Raw genomic sequence first — 21,204 nt, forward strand, 5'->3', positions numbered from 1 at the left:
GCTTCTAAAACAGTTTCCCTTCCTTTCCTGAATTTAAGAAGGAAAACAAATGTATTCAAACAACAAATATGAATCCTCGGGTGGAAGCAGAAAGAAGCCAATGCATAATCCTGGATGCAAGTCTAAAAGCAGCAGCCTCATGCAAAGGCCCTCAACTGGGATGAACAATTACTGATCTTCCCCACCTCAGTCTCAACTAAACTCAGGTTTCTGGGCCTGTATCAGTCATTTGGACAGGAGATCTCAGTTACCTATTATCATTATAATGCTATAAAATAAACAATCATGACACAGCAGGGGAATGCAACCATAAGAGCTAATTACCTACGCCCTGCCCCCTCCCTCAGGGTGAGTAAGCAACTCTGTTTGCTAATCCTGGCTCAAACAAATGTGAGTTCATCTACACCAGGCAGGGGTGCAGCTGCTGGTTTGCCCTGTCACATAGCCAAACACTTTCTGGTTCTCTCTATATATGCTGGGTTTAGAACTCAAGGCCTACTGCATACTAGACACACACTATCTTCTAAGCCCTGTTCCCAACCCTTTCTTTCCCTTCTATTCTAGTTATTTTGAGAAAGAAATCTCAGTTTTGGTCCAGGCTGGTCTGGACCATGATTTCCCCCCCGCCCCAACCCGATTTCTGTTTCCTGCATAGGTAGAATGATAAGTGCATGCAACCATGCCCAGCTTATGAAACCTCACCCACTTTGGGGCCCAGGCTAGCCTCAAAACTCCATGCTCCAGATCTCCAGCTCCAGAGTAACTAGGATTACAGCAGTAAGCCACAGTGCAGTACCCCATCAAACTGCCCAAAATACACAAATTTCACCAAGGATCACTCATCCTAACGCATCTTGAAACAGAAGCTTTACACACTATGTTGCACCCTTAAGTATTTTAAAGTAACAGACTGAAGGCAAATTTCATGCAAAGCTCGGGGCTTCTGGGTGCCCCAAATGTAGTTAGCATAATTCAGGAAGCTGATCAGACCATCAGTTCTGGCTCACACATGAAGTTTTGGATTACACAGTGAATATGCGATCTAAAAACTGAATTCCTAGACAGCTTACCGGAATGTTCCATTCTGATACGGGTGCGGAGGAAGGGAAGGGGACCACAGATGGAAAAAAAAAAAAAAATAGAGGCTACATTGAAACACAGCAAGCATCAAAGTCCATACTGAGTTTTTGGTACAAATTCTCTAGTTTCGAGTCTGTAGAATATCTCCTTCTTTCTTCTTGGCTTCTCTAATGGAAACACCATACTGACAAACCTCATCTGATTTACCTGAGCCCTGTTCCCCTACCTAGTGCAGTGAATCTAGTGTTCACCATGAATTATGCAATGCAGAACAATCCATTATGCAGGCAGGAAAGAAGAAAGCAAAGGCTGCAATGGTTTACAGAAAACAAAATTGTACTATGTAGCAGTGGTATTGAAGAACAGACACCCATTGGTCTCAGAGGTCAAACAGGATCTGAAGGCATGCACAACTGGAGGATGCTTTGTCTGTACAGCATCCAAACAAATTTGGTGTTCAATGTCAGTACTGGGGTTTGAAGTCAGGGCCTGAGCACTGTCCCTTAGCTTTTTTAATCAAGGCAAATGACTACCACATGAGCCACAGCTCCACTTCCAGCTTACTAGTACTTAACTGGAGATAACAATCTCAGACTTTCTTTCCTGCCTGATCTGGCTTTGAACCATTATTCTCAGATCTCAGCCTTCTGAGTAGCTTACAGGCATGAGTCTCCCTCTGAATGAATTGTTATTAGGAACTTTTCCACCCTAATTCAAACTTTCCCAAATAATAAGCAAAAAGTTCATTCATTCTTTTATTTGTAAGGTCATGCATTTCACCATGAAGCCACTCTGAGCAGAAAATAGACTGCAATTCCATACTGGGGCATTAGATCGACAGGAATGTCAATTTCAAGATGTGATTTTACACCCAGTTCTAAGTTTTGGCAGACTGGGGGCCTGAAACAAAATATTCCAAGAATTATGATCAGCTGTCAAAATACACTCTCCCCAGCTCTTCTCAACTAGAACTAGAGAGCTGTCACCAGCTGGGCTTCCATGAACCTACATGGACGACTATCAGTGCCAAATCAAACCACGTCCAGAATGTATAGTTCATTCCCACACACATTTTTTTTTTTTGGCCCTTTTTGTGAACTGGTCACTATCTGGACCTCTGAGAATCTCAACACCAGAAATCTGATTATTGCTCTCAGAGAGCTGAAATATAAGAGTTACCAATGAGACAGTCAAATACATAAACAAGAGGTTGCACACTTGTCGCCTAAGGACCAAATATGGCTTCCAGATGTGTTTTGTTTGATTTGCACACGTTTTTTTCAAGGAACTCAGAATCAACACTGAAAATTGGCAAAGTTCACTTTTTAAAAATTTCAAGCTTGTGGATTCTCTTGAAGAGTGGAAGGCGTTTGGCCAAGGATATGATATGGCACCACAAGTGAAAGCCTGAAAGGGAAATAACTCCTCCTTTCAAACAAGATAAGCCCTTCCAGTTTGCCCAGTACCCACTACTTGCTAATGTCCTTTAAAATACATCTTCAGGATGCGAATTTATCATGACTGATACAAATGAACTATAAATATAGTACTAGGAATTACTCCCTACAAGTGAGATTAGTAAAAAACCTATCAAATCCTCATAAGCATGTGAAAGACTTAAGTCAATATGTCCTCTGGAGAATAACACAATGGAACATTTAAAAAGTGTAACAAGGCAGAATCAATGACTCACATCTGTAATCCTTGCTGCTTAGGAGGCTGAGACCTAGGAGACAGCCAGCCAAGGCAGAAAAGTCTGGTTACTTGAAGTTGTAGAATATCAGTGAAGACCAAGGAAGTCCAGAGAAGGCAAGAGGCTCTGAGTTCAAGCCCTAGCATCAACAGAAAATACGTACATACGTGCATGCATGCATGCATGCATACATGCATACATACATACACACACATACACACACATACATGTGCACACACACACTAATGGCTTAATGGTTTGACTTATTATAAAATGACCCAGTACCAATGTAAGGCTAGATAGATAACTTAAATATTAGCTGGGTGAGGTAGCTCATACCAGTAATCCTAGCTACTCAAGAGGCTGCAATCTGAGGATCACAGTTCAAAGCCAGCCCTGGCACTAAAGTCCGTGAGACTCTCATCTCTAATTAACCACCAGAAAACTGGAAGTGGCGTTGTGTCTCAAGGGGTAGGGAGATAGCCTTGAGATGAAGAGCTCAGAGACAATGCCCAGGCCCAGAGTTCAAGTCTCATGACGGGAGAAAAAAATAATAATAACATAGGTACTAATGGTTCAACATAGTTTACAGTGACCAAAAACAGATCCATCTGACACTGAAGTGGTAAAGCTACCTACATGCAGTATTTAAAATTTAAGACACAAAGAAAAATCTCACCAAACGTGATCCATTCTAATAAGAAAGACAACACTCTCTAATCTACAAATACATTTATGCATGTGTATGGATGGAAGGATGGATTAGAATATAGTGTTAACATATGTATTTCTCTGGGGTGGGATTACAAGCAATATGCATACATGTTCCTTCCACATTAACATTTTTCTGAATTCCACACATTGTTTAAATTTGGAACAAAACTGAAGTTCCCCAGGAGGAAACATGCTACAGAAACACAGACCAACTATGAACAGTCACATCAAGGTCACAACATAATTTGAGGTTTTAAAAGATTAGAAACCAAAATCTTGGTGCAAATGTTTTATATTAAAGGAAGAAGGGGGAAAAAATACACATGCTCCAACACTAGAGAAAGTTAGGGTGTTTTTTTCTTTTTTTAACAACTTGATCTTGTGCTTTGAATTCCTAACCAAGTCACAGAGACTTAAACAGGCTGATAAGCTGGCAAAGGAAATGAACATGCTCTCTCTATCAGATACAAATGCCAAGGCTTCGCCAACAATCCAGGCAGTAAGATATTCACACTATTAAAGTCAGGCCAAAGTGGGGACCTCCCATGGCCACGTGACTGAAGCAACAACTGTACACATCTGGCCAGAACAAAGGCCCGTGAAAGACCTTCAACACAATTCATTCAATATTTTCTCTACAGTTCAAAATGCTACAACTGGCAGACAACCATCTTAAATCATCCCGGAAAACTCAGACATATGGCTAAGTATATTTAATATGCCTTAAAAATAAAACGTGGATTTTCGAGGCAACAAGATCTTAGGCATGAATTTATTTTTAATGTAAAAATGATGCCTGCTTATTTCCCTCTGAAGAATTAAACTCAAGAGACACTTCCTGAGCGCCTACACAGGGCAGAGATTACACAACATATAAAACAAGGGTAGCACCTTCAAGACACACGTGGTTCAGCACAAAGACAGCTGGAAAGATGTGCAACCACGAAGCACTGTGAGAACTCTGGAAAGAACCATGCGTACGCTAAGTCATGAGACCACTGGGGAGGTAGTTTCACCAAGAGTATTGGTAAAAAGATCAGAAGAACAGAAGGTAGCAGCAAAAAAGCATAATTGCTTAAAAACGTATGTCTGCTGACAGGTGAACACCTTGAGAACCCACTATTTTTATTTTGGGGACAGACTTCAGTGGGGTCACCAGGTATATTGCACGGTCTCAGTCAGGTGCATCTTAAAAAAACAACAACAAAAAAGTGTGCCCATAGGGACCCCCACAATAGAAAGTCATGGAGGTTCTGGGATATGCGAACAAGACATTGCTAATTTGGACACCCCAGGGAACCAGGTAGAAGCAGATGGATTTGAATTGGACCCCATGACAAATGTAAGTTTCAACCTGGCTTATGTCAGTGGTCTGAGTGAATAACTTAACCTTTAAGTCTGTATTTCTTGAGGCAGGAATGAGAATAATCACCCAGGCCTTTAACCTGAATCTTGGTGATAATAAGACAAAGGACTAAGAACAATCATAACAATTACCAAGTCACTACCTCTAATCCACATTTCCAGACTAACCATAAGGCAGGCGTTTCTAGCCTCAGCCCCACTGACACTTGGGCTGAATAATTCCGTTGTATGTAACAAATCTCTACTCAATAGATGACAGTAGCACCCAATGCTGAAAGTGTCCCTTGACATTGCCAAATGTCTAAGGGAGAGAAGGAACAAAATGGCCCCAGTAGAAAACATTGCTTTGGTGGAAGTCATTGATACATCTCCATTTCTCAACTAAAAGTGAATTTATTCTATTGAGTGCTACTTAAAGGAACCAAAGTACTAAGTGTTTTTATATAGATTATCTCATTGAGTCTTTCCAACCAACCAATAAGAAAGGAATTATTCCAGTTTCCACTTGAAAGAATGGAAGTACTGATGGTTTTGCCTGTCATGTTAAACCCAAACCAGCTTAACTGCAAACCACTAAGCCTTATTGCCTCCCCACCGTTATTTAGGAGGGGAACCCACACAAAGGTCCTAGGAAAACTGAAGAATCTTGATATCACAATTTCCAGGATCACTGGCACTTGTACTGGCCTGCCTGAGTCACCCAAGAAACAAAAAGAGAACCTGCCCTCCTTCCACGCTTTCTCTCAATCTGTGACTTAAGCACCATCATTAGAACCAATCCATCACCCGTGACCACACCTGGAAGCCTGCCACATTCTTCCCACGTGTCTGAACCAATCTAGTCTAAGTCTTTAAAAACAAAACAGCATCTGAATCATGCAGAAAAATGAGAGCTTTTTCTAGCTTGAAAAGCCCTCCAGAGACTTGTGTACTACAATCTCCATATCCCAGGAGAGTCCTTCTCCCACAGGTACTTTTGAATTCAGCCTTCCAACCATAACAGAAGCCATTACTTTCTGAGCAAGCACTATGTGCCAGGCCTGGGGCAATATGGCTTAAGTCCTATTATTATTATTATTATTATTATTATTATTATTATTTTGCCAGTCCTGGGGACTCAACTCAGGGCCTGAGTACTATCCTTGGACTTCCCTCAAGGTTAATGCTCTACCACTTGAGCCACAGCACCAGTTCTGGCTTTTCTATATATGTGGTACCAAGTAATCGAACCCAGGTCTTCATGCATGCTAGGCAAGCACTCTACTACTAGGCCAAACTCCCGGCCCCTTAAGTCCTATTTTATTCCTCCACTGACCCTAGAAAGTATGTATCATTGTCATGCCCCATTTTCAGAGTACAAAATCACAAGATGGGTGAACCATCTTGTCCTAAATGTCCCAGCTGGTCACTGAGAAAGCCTGCCTTCTATACTTAGCTGACCTGGGTATAAAATCTGAATCTATACCACCTTGATAAAATGCTACTTGTGGTGTTTTATGAGCAGCCAGACCACCCTGTTAGTACTGTATCTAGCAATCATTTTTGAAACATGGCATATCATTGGGGAATAATAGCCACTTAATTACACCATCATGCCATCGTGCCTAAAGACCCTTGAGTCTTGTCTCCAAACAGACCAAAAGATGAGCATTACTATGGAAAACATTACTGAGGCCCATTAAAAGCACACAAATGCCTTTGTTTGCAATAACAGGCTGATACCTGAGCTGTGAGAAGGTGACAGTCTTACATAACCCTGTCTCACCACACTAGAGATGGTAACACAAAGCCCACATACACAGCTCACACACAAGAAACACTGCTCACAGGAGAGATGGGAGTGAAGGGGGTTTTACAATGTTCCCACATGTCCTCAGCATGCACCTGCTCTAAGGAACTCTGTGCTTTCAAGCATTTCCATAGACCAATTTGTGCAACCCAATTCACCCTCTGAGACAACCTCTCAAATAAGAGGCCTGCATTCAAATTCAAATGCAAGGTCTTCTTCTAGGGACCCTACAAAGTTAAAGATGGTGAGGGAGAGGGAGGAGACTGGTGCCAATAACTGAGCTATTCCTAAATCAATGAGATCTACCAGGATTCCTCTTGTAAGTACAGGGATACAAATTACCTTTATTATGACCTTTTGTTATAATATCAATACTCCAGTCTTCAAGTTAAAAGCCTCCTCCATGCACAAAGGTTGAGACAGAAAGTATATGGCTCCAAGGAGATTTTAAGACATTGATTCTTTACTCTTCTCCTTGACAGGACACTAGAGACACAAATGTACTTATCTGTAAACCAATAATATCAATATCACCTGGAGTAGGCCAGCAATGCTGTGTTTAAAAGTATTTCTGGGCCAGGAGTTTGGCCTAGTGGTAGAGTGCTTACCTAGCAAGCATGAAGATCCAGGTTCGATTCCTCAGTACTACATACATAGAAAAAGCTGGAAGTGGAGTTATGGCTCAATTGGTAGAGCTCTAGCCTTGAGAAAACCCAAGGACAGTGCTCAAGCCCTGAGTTCAAGCCCCAGAACTGACAAAAAAAAAATATATATATATATATATATATATTCCTGATATATATACATATATTTTTTTTTCCTGGACTAGCTGGACACTGGTGGCTCAAGCCTGTAGTTCTAGCTATTCAGGAGGCAGAGATTTGAGGATCAAATCTGGACAAGAAAGTCCCACAGACTCTTATCTTATCTCCAATTAGCCACCAAAAAGCCAGAAATGGAGCTATGGCTCAAGTGATAGAGAACTAGCCTTGAGCACAAAAGCCGTGTGTGTGTGTGTGTGTGTGTGTGTGTGTGTGTGTGTGTGTGTACCAATCAGCTAAGCAACTGGTAACCCCAGCCATAGGTAGTAGGTATGATTGTAAAATATGTGATCCAGCATGAATTGTATTTTCAGAGACTCTCGAATATCACATCATTGAGAAACAACTGAACTCAGGAGAGATGAATTCCATTTAGAACTTTTGACAGAAGATATTTAGCCAATACTTAGGCAACTTAAGCAACTACTACAGCAGGACAAGACCAACATCACTCTCAATTATATATGCTAGAGAGAACTTACTTATTCTGCAGTGACTACAGATTACAGAGGGAAATAAAGCAGAGAAGAGGACAGGGGAATGACAGGTTGCAATGAATGAACAGTTTTCAATAATGCGGTAAGAAGAGGCCTCCCTGAGAGACTGACATTTGAGAAAGACTTGAAGTTCATGATGGAGAATACTTATAAGACGCTTAGGTAGACATGAGAATAGGCCACATGTTGGAAATTTCTAGGCTTTTTTTTTTTTTTTTTTTTTGCCAGTCCTTGGGCTTAAACTCAAGGCCTGAGCGCTGTCCTTGGGCTTCCCTCAAGACTAGCACTCTACCTCTTGAGTCACAGCCCCACTTCCAGCTTTTTCTATGCATGTGGTACCAAGGAATCGAACCCTGGTCTTCGTGTATGCTAGGCAACACTAACATTAGGCCAAACTTCCAGCCTAGATTTTCTTTTTTTCTTTCTTTTTTTTTTTTTTTTTTGGTGGGTCAAGGGGCTTAAACTCAGGGCCTGGTCATTGTCCTTGAGCTATTTATGCTCAAAGATATTTATCTACAATTTTGAGCCATGGTACTACTTCCAGTTTCCGGTGATTATTGGATATAAGCATCTCATAGATTTTTGTGCTGGGTCTGGCTTTGACCCTCAATCCTCAGATCTCAGCCTCCTGAGTAGTTTAGGATTATAGGCATGAACCATTAGCTTTTTAGCTTAAAAGAGATTCTTATTTTGGCTTTCACTGCAGACCTGATCATAAATAATGGATTATTCTATCACTTAATCACTGAGCTATAGAAAGAGATTTAGTCATAAAAGACACTGTTCAAATTACATTTTCTAATTTTGGATATAGCATTCAGAACACGCTGATCCTCACAGAATAATGATAGGCTCATTGTTTAGTTTGATTTTTTTTCAATTAGTGAGATTTATTAAGAGACAGAGTAGGCATTAGGAGCATCATAAAAATATTATTACAAAATAATGTATCCAGAGTAAACAATATTAGCTATTTTGTTTACAAAAAAAAAAAGAAGACAATCACTGCAGAGTGACTAACAGTTGGCATTTGCTTGTGTCTGGTATGCTAAAAGATCCTGCCACATCCTCCGCTCAATGCCAAAACAGTTGTCTCTGTGACATCAGTGGATAGCCCATCCATGACCTCCATAGGACTCAAGAAAAGAACTAAATAAATTCTCAAGAAATGATGGGGGGGGTCACCAACAATTCATGAGGTGTGGTCTCCCTCCCAGAACCTCTCTGTGCATTTGTCAATGTGAGAGAGTTCACGTAGGAGCTGCACCAAGACAGGTATGATTCTATAACTAGATTTCTAGGATATGAAATGTCAGTCCTTAACAAATCTGATAGCCTTTAGTCTTGGGGTACACAAAATCAGTATATTCTGTTACACATACATACAAACTCCAAGAAGAGAATGACTGACATTATAGAGCGGTGCTCTACATCAAAGGATCATTGTTTATAGGACAAATATCCTGCATATAAACCCTCCCAGTGAGGAGAGTCAGTATGTTTTCTCTTAGAAACCTTTTAATTCCCCTGGCAAATATCATCAATTCTACTCTGAGAAACCAGCTGAGGAGTGAATGGCAACTATTGCACAGAGTCAACTGTATACCATTGCCTCCTCCAGTCAAGTTAATCTATTTTTAAGTAACATAACCAATGGCAAGAGGTAGACACCAGAAACAACCAGCAAGTTGTCCTTGGAAAAGATATATATATATATATGTATATATATATGTATATATATATATACTAAAAATATACATATATATGTTAACTAAAAATATCTCTCTGAATGGGGTCTTTGGCATCAAGAACGAAAATATAGATTTTTAAAGCTTCTTTAATAATCTATAAATACAAAGGATGAGAAAGAATGAACCAAAATCTAATTCCTACAGAAAAATCTGATTTGTTATTGGCCACACAAATGTTTACAGGGCCCATGCCTGTAATCCGAATCAGGAGGTTGAGATCTTAAGATGGAGCTTTCTTACATCCTGGAGAGAAAAGTCTACTGGATTCTCATCTCTGGTTGACCAGCAAAAAACCATAAATGAAGGTGTGGCTCAAGTGGCAGTGAACCAACCTTGAGATAGGAGTGTGAGTTCCTGAGTACCAACACAAAAGAGGGAGAGAAAGAGAAGGGAGAAGTGATTTGTGATATTGAAAAGGCAGGTCCTGGGGGCCGGGAGTTTGGCCTAGTGGTAGAGTGCTTGCCTAGCATGCGCAAAGACCTGGGTTCGATTCCTCGGTACCACATACATAGGAAAAAAAAAAAAAAAAGCCATAAGCAGTGCTGAGGCTCAAGTGGTAGAGAAAGTCCAAGGACAGTGCTCAGGCCCTGAGCTCAAGCCCGCACGACTAGCACCGAAAAGAAAAAAAAAAAAGAAAAGGCAGGTCCTGTGTCCGCAGTAAAGAGAAATGCCCCTCTTTCCCTTGCCAATGAGCATCTGGAATTCCACATTGAGAGACTTGCTTATTATTAAATTTCGGTTAGAGTCAACAGGAAGAAATTCAGGAATATAATGCATCAGGCCTTTGTAGTCCTTTCTAGCCCAATATAAATCACTACAAAGAACCAGCTGATCAAAAGAGCTGGTGATGAGAAAGGAAGCACAGAACAGGGAGAGATCCCAAGCCAACCTCCTTGAGGAGCGAGACAGTAGATGGTTTGGATGTGCTTGAACAAACAAGCCAAAATGCATTCGTGCACCAAATTTCAGTGCATACCTATTTGGGCCACAGCTTAACACAGGCATGGGGAAAATAAAGGGGGGGCATTCTTGTTTTGTGGAACTTAGATGTGGAGACTAGAAAGAACTTACCTTCAGCAGGGTGAGGGAATCAGCAGCGGTTCTGGAATTAGGGCAATTTTACAGCAGCCTGTGGTACCCAGCAACAAGGGAGAATAGCTTGGGAGACTCATTATATACTTTCCTCCCAATATACACGACTACCAATCTTCCTACTAATAGAGACCATTATCAAGCACTTAGGGAGAGGATTCTAGGAGCAAGTTATAAAAGACCAATGAACATCTCTGATAATACACTAAGAAAAGGAAACAAACGCCAGGCATGGTTGTGCAGAGACAGGAGGATCCTAATTGGAAAATCAACCTGGGTTTAAAAATCCCTATAAAAGAGAGAGAAAAAAAAAGGAGTAGGGGAGGTAGAAGAGCGAATCAATCTTGAGCGAACCATCTAGAAGGAAAAAGGAAGCAAGCCCAGACATTCAAAATAAACCAGGAAAGACAAGGCACTGTGTTTTCAAATAAGAACAAAATAACAGCTATTTTGTTACAGAGCTATTGTCATACAACCCAACTGGCCCAAACCAACATGTAATATCAGAAATCCTTTTTTACTAAAAGGAAACAGCACCAAGAACTATATTCAACCATATGTGGTCACAACTTCCTCCCTGCGGTAAGAGAAAGGAAAAGGGTCTGGTGGCAATGTTTTGGTTTTAAATTGTGTCTTATTTATTGTCTCCCATCTGCCTTAAAAAAAAAAAAAAGGAAAGCAGGAGGACAATTTCAGTTCCTGAGCAATTTGGAAAACCACGGACTTCGTCTACAAAAATATGAAAACATGACCTGTAATATACCCATTTGGGAAACTGCAATCACACCATTTATACCTTTGGCGTCTGGGTTATTCATAGAGGGCCAGCACTACAGGGGTGCAAAGGTTTTAAAAAGAGGCCCAGTCATCTATGTTGCCCTGAAGAAGCTTCAGCCATAAAGGGGGACTTGCCTCAAGTCACAGGAGTCAACATACCTGCTTCATTCAATGTCATCTGCTCCATTCCGGCCTGCACAGGGCAGTCTACAGCAGATGTTCCCCCACACAGAGCAAGCACCACGCACACGTGAGGAGGAGGACGTTTACAGCACCCTACATGGGACACACCTGAGGGCCTCTCTGAGCTCCCCCACAGGCTCCAGGCCAGGGTCTGAATCAGCAGGGCTGGGGGAGATGGATTGTTGGCATTTCCAAGCAGACCTCACGTCTCATGTGATTCCTCTAACAACCAAATTTCCACACTAGACAGGGGCCCTGGAACTGGAGGCAAGAGCTTTGGGATAACCAGGGGCTGGACTCCAGGAATCTATCGACACTTGGACCCTTAGAAAAGTTATCTAAACTTTTAGAACTTCCATTACCAACATCTGAGTAGATGGAGAAGTTCAGAGAAAAGGAAGAACCCATAAAGCATCGCTTAGCCAAGCACGTGACATATAGTTTGTTTCAGTACTAGGGATTGAACCCAAGGCCTTGCATGTATGAAGTACTGATGGTTAAGTATACTCTAAAGTAAAAACTTAATACCAGTAACGTCCTATACTGAAGTTTCCTGAAGTACGTTTTTCACCTATAAATGCTGGATTAGTTAAATTTCAAGGCAGACAAAAACCAAAGATTGGCAAGGATGAAAACTAAATGGAGCAAGGCTCTCTTCAGAATATTCAAGCATGAAAAACAGCCCAAATGTCCACCAACACAAAGGAAAAACTGCTATATGTATACAATAGAATACAATGTAGCAATAAAAGAGAACCAGATAATGATACACATAGCTACATAAAATATTGTGTGAACTGAAAGAAAAAAAGAGCAGGGCCCAAAATAAATATTACATCATTTTCATTTTCATGAAGTTTGAGAACAGATAGATGATAAATAGAAATCAATCCAAAAGCCTTTACTTTTGAGGAATACAGGGGGTGGAGGCAATTATTAACTGGAAAGAGACCTAAGGGGAATTTTTGGAGTGATGAAAATATTCTCTAGCCTGACTTGAGCGATAACAAGAGCACATAGTTTGTCAAAGTTCTGTGGTAACCTGGCAGGTTTAGCTGCCAAATTGTTTTTGTAAAAATGCTTAACCTGCCTGACCATCTGAGAGTGGTTTCAACCACCTGAGTGTGGTTTCAGCCGTCACTGACTATGGGCATCTTAAGGTGACCTCATAAGGTGACTACCACCTGTATGTGGTGTTTACCTTTGAAAGCTCAGCCCCACTGAAGGTCTGGGCTCCTCTCTATCAGCCCAAAGGTCAAGAGCAGCTGCAGCACTACTATTAAACTGACTCATAGATGGGTGGGGCGGCTCACGCTTGTAATCCTAGCTACTCAAGAGGCTGAGATCTGAGGATCATGGTTCAAATCCAGTCCAGGCACTTAAGTCTGTGAGACTTTTTTTTTGGCCAGTCCTGGGGCTTGAACTCGGGGCCTAGATACTGCCTTTGTGCTTTCTCAAGGCTAGAGCTCTACCACTTGAACCACAGCACCACTTGCAGCTTTTTCTATGTATATGGTACCAAGGAATCAAACCTGGGTCTTTGTGCATACTAGGCAAGCACTCTACCACTAGGTCAAACTCCTGGGCCGAGTCCATGAGACTCTCCAATTAACCACCAGAAAATTGGATGTGGCAATGGGCTCAACGGGTAGGGTGGTAGCCTTGAGCTGAAGAGCTTAGGACAATGCCCAGGCCCAGAGTTCATGCCCCACAACCAACCACACAAACAAAAAAAAAAAAATACTGACTCCTACTTTGGTTCACTGAGTGCTGGTGACTCTATTACTAGGGGGTTCAGGTCCCCCCAAAATGGCTGGAATATTACAGTAGATCCTTTATTTCTGCTTTGGTACTCGTACATATACCAAAATATTACATGGTACTCCAGAATATGTACAATTTTCACATTTTATGCATTTAATTTTTCTTAAGTCCATTTCAAAGGATATGTGCATCTTACCACAGAAAAGATACCTTTGAATTTACATATATATGTAACATACATACACATGAATGTATGTATATATATGTGTGTGTGCGTGTGCGTGTGTGTGTGTGATTTTTTTAAGCATTTTAGACTAAAAACTATCCTCTCCATTTGCAATAAACCAATTCCAGCCCAGTAGGTGCATCTGAGATTCCTTCACAGTTCAGTCCAGCTTGGTATTCTACCATTTGCTGAAGACTATTTTGGTCCATGCTTCTCTCCAGAGAACTGCCATGCCATGGAAAGCATAGCACCTTCTCCCCCACACGAACACAGTGACATTTCCATGCAGACAGTACCCCCAAGTGACCCCACATCCCTATGAGGAGCTGACTTGAGGGATACACAAAAAGTTCAACTTTTCTTTAGCACTTTACTAAGCACCGGCCTGACAGGATTAAGACACAGTAATGAAGTCACAGTGAGACACAATTTTGTCATCCGGCTGAAATCACATTCTCAATATGAAAGAAGCAACGAGGGGTGAAATGGTTTTCAGGGCTATCTTCCCTGGTAATGAAGACATCAGACATGCTAACTGTGCAATTACTATATGAAAGGGTTTTCACATTGAAGGGGGAATCCCAAGCCATTCAAGTTCCCCAATTAGTTTCTTTTTTTCTTTTGTTTTTAGTTACAAGTAGATTCACATCTTCCACATTCACTCACCCCTGCTGTAGACATTTCTATACACAGGAATAGTTATAAGGGTTCTAACAAACCCAGCAGTAACTTAGCGTTCTCTAGATTCTTGCCACCAAGCTTTCCTCTGCTGCATCTAAAGCCCCAGGGGGAAGATGCCCCAGGCTCTCTGGTAATTGGTTTGGAAGAAAGACTGGGGCTCAGCTACTGGCAGCATCTTGGCACAACAAACAAGCTCCAACTCAGGACCCATTAGAACCACCAGACAACCCACAGGCCAGGCCTTGTCCTTCCTTCGCCCTTCTTCCAAAATGGTCCTGAACTGAGATCCACAGGTGCTCCTGCCAAAAGCTTGACAAGGTACTTTTCTCCTTAGCACACTGTGTATAATGAGCAGGAAATTGATAATCCAGGTTCGTGGATAAATAACTGCTCAGATGCAACCCGAAGGAAATGGTAAGAGCTCATTTTGCTGAGCACTGACTATCTGCCAGCACCATCTGCACACCTTTCCCCACACTGGCTTCCATAACTCACAGGGCAGCTTGCAAGGAAGGACGACTGACAATCACCCAGCAAGTCCAAGCCCTGGACCTACACCAAAGCCAGGAAATGTGCCACGAAAGTGACACAGTTGTGTCCTTCAAGTTCACCAGCAAGCACCTGTACTAAAAGCCAGAGTGAAGGAGCAGGGAGGAGGAAGTAGCATTAAGTCTGTGGGGATTAGAGGAGGGAGGACTTCATGGAGGAAGATGTATTCAAGTGGAAGGATTTTTATTTTCAAGGACACACTGGTAAAGCTTTCCATCAAAATGGGTTGGGCTTTCAAGCTACCAAAGGTCAGATCATCGTCATACCCTGCTCCATTTCATCTGGAACACGCCTGCCTCCGAGAAGTAACCTCAACCCAGCCCTCCATTCCCTTGACACACTGCTCCAGCTGCAGCCTTCCTGGTGGAAACATATGGCAACTTTCAGCACATCCAATTTGGCCACCTCGTTTGGTGCTTTCCTAGGACTAACTAGCTGCATCACGGCCGGTGGAGGAGGGTCCCTGTATGAAGGAGCAGTCACAGGGGCAAACTGAGCTCCTTGTAAGGGGCCCGGCAGCAACACCGGCCACCAAATGCATCCCTTTGGGAAGCCAGGCCTCCATCCACCTCCACACACTTTTCCAGGTTGGAATTTGTATCCCTTCCCACCCCAAAATCCAGTCCGGAAGAGGTAACCGCCCCAGTCTCCTCCTCCTTCCTCAGAGGCTCCAGCATTTTGGGTTAGTTGTGTGGCCTTGGGCAAGTCATTTAAATAAATAACTTTCACTGTAATACGAGATGTAATGAAAACAACTGCGGTCCGAAGCACGTCCACTTCAGAGTTTTACCCTGAGGCTCGATCATGCGTTCCGCGCGGGCATAGTAGGCTCACAATAAATAGTCGCTGTCCTAAATATCACCATGAATGATCACAGTCACGGTGGGGAGAACCTGGGATGGGATTCTCGCCCCGAACGGAACCCCGCGCCCTCCCCCCACCGCGTCTCCACCACCATTCGTGCGTCACGGGGTGGAAGCAGGGAGGGGGGACTCTTCACGCAGCTGGGAGCTGGAGGGGGGACCACCAGGGGTCTGAACTCAGCCCCCTCCCTCGGACGGGCTGCGGGGGGGTGGGGACATAGAGGAGGAGCACGGACCCCTTCCTTCCACACACCCACTCACCGGGTCTGGAAAGTAACAAGCCAAAGAACAAGCGGCTCACAAACGCGCGCTGCCAGGATCCCCTGCGCACCCCCATCCCCAATCCAAGAGCCGGGGAGGCGTCCACCCAGAGCCCGTGCCTCAGTTTCCATCGGGGGACAGGCGAGGCTGCGCTCTGGACACTCGGTGGTCCGTGGACACCCCGCTTTCCCCGCGCCCACCCAGTGGTGGGTCCACCTTCTCTCCCAGGCAGGTGGGCGAACGACTCGCAACTTTTCTGCATTTCTGGCATGAGTCGTTGGCAGGGCTCGATGCCGGTAAACGGAGATGGGAGTGGAGGAGAGCCGGGCGAGTGTCCCCACAGGCCGACGGCAGTCCCCTCCCCTTTCTGGATGCGTCCCCCACAGGGACAGTCCGGGCGTCTTACCTGGTCTGACGGCTTTGAAGGTGACGGCCTCCGGGCAGCTGTCGATGACTCCCTGCACGTCGTAGCGGGGCAAGCCGGACACCCGGATCCCCTGCACCTCCAACAGCAGCTCCCCTTCGCCCAGCTTCGGGCCCTCGCCGCCGCCGGGAAGCCCCGGAGCCTGGGCCGCTCCGATGTACGGAAACTCCCCGTTCTCCGCGCCCCCCAGCACCGTCACCCCCAGCTCGCCCTGGGGTCCCCGCTTCACGGTGCATTCGTGAACCCGGCTAGTCCAGTGGTTCTTCTTCTGCATCACTTTCGACATGATGAGTTACACCCGCCCCTCTCCCACCCCAAAGAACGATGAGAACGACGGTAAAAGGAGAGACAGGTGTCCACCTCCCCTCCCACAGCACGAGCCCCCCTCCTCTCCCGAGCCTCGGCTGGGCTCATGCGAGAGACATCTCCGCGCACGGAGCGGAGCGGGAGAGAGGAGAAACTTGGCAAGCCCGCTCCCCGGCACACACTAGCGCACTCAAGCCATCATAAAACAAACTTTCCGGGCTCCCCCGTGAGCCCGGCGCGGGCGCCCGCCAGCTTTGTTTGCATTCCTGTGCCTCCGGGTTCCACGTTCCGGCGCCCGCCGGCCCGCGCTCGCTCGCTGGTTCGCCCGCTCTCGGGACCAGAGTCCACTCTGCGCCCGGCGGCGCCCGCACGGCGGCTTTTTCTCTCCGCTCCTTCCCTTTCCTTTCCAGATCCCTTGGCAAGGCGGCGTTGCCTCCTCCGAACCTCCCGCCCGGCTCGCTTCTCTTCCTTCCCGGGCAAGCTAGGAAAAAAAAAAAAAAAAAAAAGCCCTTCCGTCCGTTGCCGGGAGCCCCGGAGACGCGGCTGCGGGGCGGGGGCGGAGGGCCGCAGAGAAAGGCCCGCGGCCCCTTTAAGCAGATACAAAGGCTCCGCTTGTTTTGTTACAGTTCATTCTGTCGCGCGCGGCGGAGCGGTGCGGCCGGCCCCGGAGGAGACGCGCGCGCATGCGCCCCGCGGCCGCCCGCCCGGCCGGCGCGCCCCGCCCCTCCTCCCCGCAGGCGAAGATTCCTCAGCGTCTCCCGTGGGGTCCTAACGCCGACCTCCCAGCGCACGCCAACTTCTCCCCTCTTTCTTCCTGCACGCCTTTCATTCTTCCTTTCCAACGTCCGCCACATGCTTTCTAGGTGTAATTTGGGGGGGAGTTTGGACCCCTTCTTCCCGCACGCACGTGTGGCCCACCCTCCCCCCCGTCAGCTGTTTGTAACTTTTGAAACAATATGGAGTTTTTGCAGGGAGGTGATTGGGTTTTGCTTTTTTGGGGGGGGGGCGGGGGGAGACGTGTTTCAAAGGCATGTCCAACAGGTGGGGGCGGGGAGGCTGCCACACTCACGCGCGCACACGCGCACGCCCCCCCCCCCCGGGCCCGCGCCGGCCCGCAGCCCCCCGGGCCGCCCTCGACCTCGCTGTCCGCCACCCGGTCCGGCCAGTCCCGCCATCTCCCACCACACAGCCCCAGGTTTGGATCCTGGACTGGGATTCCCCACCCCCTCGCTCGCGCCCGGCCCAGGGCGCATCCGCCGCGAGCGCGTGGGCAGCCGCCTGGTTACTCTGGGGAGCCCACTTTTTAGGGCGCGGGGGAAACTCCGCCTGTGGCTTTGGGAATGGTTCTTCCGCGAAGAAAGCCGGCGGCCGGGGCCGATTCCCGCAGGGGCAGGGCGGGAGGGCCGTGGACTTTCTCCCCGACACCCGCAGATAAGGATCCCCGCCCGGGGTGGGACCGGCCACCCGCACCCCGGACGGGCGGAGGCGGGGCGGCCACGGCGGAATTCGGGACCCCCGCCAGCGCCGCCCAGAGGCGGGGTGCGGTGCGAGCCGGTGCCCGCGGGGGAGACCCTCCAGGTCGGCCTGCGCCTGGGTCTCGCCTGGGTCTCTCGCTAGCAGTTCCTGTTCCTTCGCCCCGTGATTCATCCATTCTCGGTCGCCGGACCCAGGGATTCCTAGAACTGAGGGAGGTGACGCGAAGCGGCTCGTAAAGACGAGGGAGGGTGCAGAGCCGAGCTCTGGGGTCAACTTCCCTCCACCCTTCTCTCCATGACCTTGAACAAACCCCGTGACCTCACTTGGTGAAGGTCAAGGGAGCCTAATAAAACATCCCGGAGCCATCTCGAGTGTTGAACGTGGAGATGGTTTGTCAAGAGAGTAACTGGGAGGTGGCACACGCTAAAAAATTTTTTTTTTTTAAATTCTAGTAGTAATAGTAGGGAAGAATTAGGGAAGCCCTTTAGAGTTTCAATGACAAGTCATTCGAGTAAGCTCTTTAAAGTCTTGTTAGTTGAGTGCTACTAAGTTAGTTGAGGGCTAAGCTAATAATAATGAAGTAAATAATAGGAAACCAACACTGATGGCTTACACCTCTAATCCTAGCTACACGGGAGGATGAGAATCTAAGACTGCAGTTCTCCAGTTTACCAGCAAAAAGCCAGAGGTGGAGATGTGGCTCAAGTGGTAGAGTGGCAGCTGTGAAAGTGTGAAGCCCTGAGTTCAAGCCCCAGTAACCAGCACAAAAATGAATGAATGAATGAGTGAGTGAGTGAATGAATGTTGATACATCTGTCCTTGGATGTTAAGTACTGCTCAGGGTAGCAAAAACCCCGGGCAAGTTTTTCTAATGTGCTTTCTTCTCCACTCCAGGACCAAAAGGACCTGGGAGACTCCAAAATTCTTAACACAGATACCATAGTGAACCTACCATCTGGACTTCTAAGGCTATCAGAAAACTGTACCAGGAGAGTGAAGGAAGTGGCTATTTAGCATAAGAGTATTTGGGCAACAGCTTTTGTTTTTTAACTTGAATCTGTCACTCTACCTATTCCCTTTAGCCTAGAGAACCAATTCTCCTGTGACCTGACTAGAGCAAACACCTCTACTGAGTTTGGAGATCTATCTACACAGCAGGTATGGTGAACATCCTATAGTTTTGTTGGAATAATAAACTCTCAATGAATTCATATCTGATTTTTATAAAGCTATGTCTACTAAAAGGAAAAAATTATGAATAGCAAATATGTATTTGTTGGCCCAGTGCTAGTGGTTTACACCTGTAATCCTAGCTACTCAGGAGGCTGAGATCTGAAGATCATGGTTCTAAGCCATGTTTTCTTTATTTGGTAAAATTGGGATTTGGACTCAGGGTCTCATGTTTGCTGTGCTAGTATTCTACCACTTGAAGCATGTTTTCAAGGACTGGCTTTTTTATTCTACAAGCTGGTTTGGGGATGGAATTTATCAAACTTTTCTACCTGGGATAGACTCAAACTGGTATCCTCCAGATTTCAATTTCCTGAGTTACTAGATTGCAGGTATAAGTCACCAGTTTCTGGCTTTCCCAAATTTTTCTAGAGGTAATGAGAGAAAATTATCATTGTAGTCCACAATAGTATTTTATGTGAAAATGGAAAATAGCTCCAAAGCAAATACAAACGATATTAGACATCTATCAACTGTCTTTTAATTCATTTCTAAAAAAAGCAAGAGAAGTATACATAAAAAATGTCAATTTTTGGGTGGGTATAAGAGGGGAAAACTGGGAGGTATCAAGGGAAGGAGTGACATTATCCAAAAAGAAATGAACTATTACTGGGTACTGGTGGCTCATGCCGATAATTCTAGCTACTCAGGAAACTGATGTCTGAGGTCATGGTTCAAAACCAGCCTGGGTAGGAAAGTACATGAGACTCCTACCTTCAGTTAACCACCAGAAAACTGGAAGTGGTGCTGTGGCTCAAAGTGGTAGAATGCTAGCCTTGAGCAAAAAAGCTCACACAGTACCCAGGCCCTGAGTTCAAGCTCCACAACCAACAATCACAACAAGAACAGAACTTTCTACCTAACTTTAGTAACTATAATCCCTCTGTGCATCATGTTTATAATAACAATTAAATAGTTTGTCATTGTGTACAGATAGCTCATGCCTTTAATCCTAGCTAGTCAGAGTACTTACATCTGAGGATCTCAGTTTGAAGCCACACTGGTCAGAAGAGTCTGTGAGATATGCTATGTCTAATATAGCAGCAAAAAGCAAGATATAAGGATATAGCTCAAGTGGAAGAGTGCCAGCCTTGAGGAAAAAAGTGAATTGAGAGCAAGAGGCTCTAAGTTCACGTATTTGCACACGCATACACCACATACACATCCCCCCAATCAATAGCAGAGACTAGAGCCATTCATGTTATTCGTTCTAGTGTCTACTATTGGTTCATATGAGGTCACATTGGGTATATGATGTCACAATGGGTATGTGAAGACACAATGTTAATATGAGGTCACGATGGTTAAGAGAGCACAATAGGTCTCAAGTCATGAGGAAACAAAGGGATGATAAGGTAACAATAGCTCTGGAATATCACTATGGCTATATGAGGTCACAATGGGTTTATGATGTCACATGATAATCTGATGTACAATGGGCATGTGAATTCACAATGGGTTTATGATGTTATAATGGGACTGTGACATCACATGGCAATGTGGAGGAGTCACTGGTCATGAGGTCACAGGGAATATAACTTTATAATATGTCTGTGATATCAGCGGCTATATGAGTGCACAATGTTTATGAGGTCACAGTGGGTTTATAATGTCACAATGGTTTGGTGAGGTTACAGGGCAATGTGAGGTCAAAATGCTCAA

At 45.0% G+C, this 21,204-nt stretch overlaps 1 protein-coding gene across 17 annotated transcripts in view; it reads right to left on the bottom strand.

The window, feature by feature from the left end:
- The window catches only part of Magi1 (membrane associated guanylate kinase, WW and PDZ domain containing 1), a 504,671-nt gene extending 487,811 nt beyond the window's left edge, over positions 1-16,860 (bottom strand). For 12 of the 17 annotated variants that reach the window (XM_090323644.1, XM_090323635.1, XM_090323681.1 and 9 more), the window contains exon 1: positions 16,513-16,856. In XM_090323644.1, the coding sequence (XP_090179770.1) occupies positions 16,513-16,816 (304 nt within the window). In that variant the 5' untranslated portion in view covers positions 16,817-16,856. Of the gene's footprint in view, positions 1-16,512 lie in introns of all 17 variants that reach the window. The other 5 variants (XM_090323721.1, XM_090323706.1, XM_090323698.1 and 2 more) reach the window with 3 other exon arrangements.
- Between the last annotated feature and the right edge of the window lie 4,344 nt (positions 16,861-21,204).

Source organism: Megascapheus bottae, chromosome 2 (assembly GCF_031878675.1).
Source record: "Megascapheus bottae isolate mThoBot1 chromosome 2, mThoBot2.hap1, whole genome shotgun sequence".
In the NCBI taxonomy this organism is placed as follows: domain Eukaryota; kingdom Metazoa; phylum Chordata; class Mammalia; order Rodentia; family Geomyidae; genus Megascapheus; species Megascapheus bottae.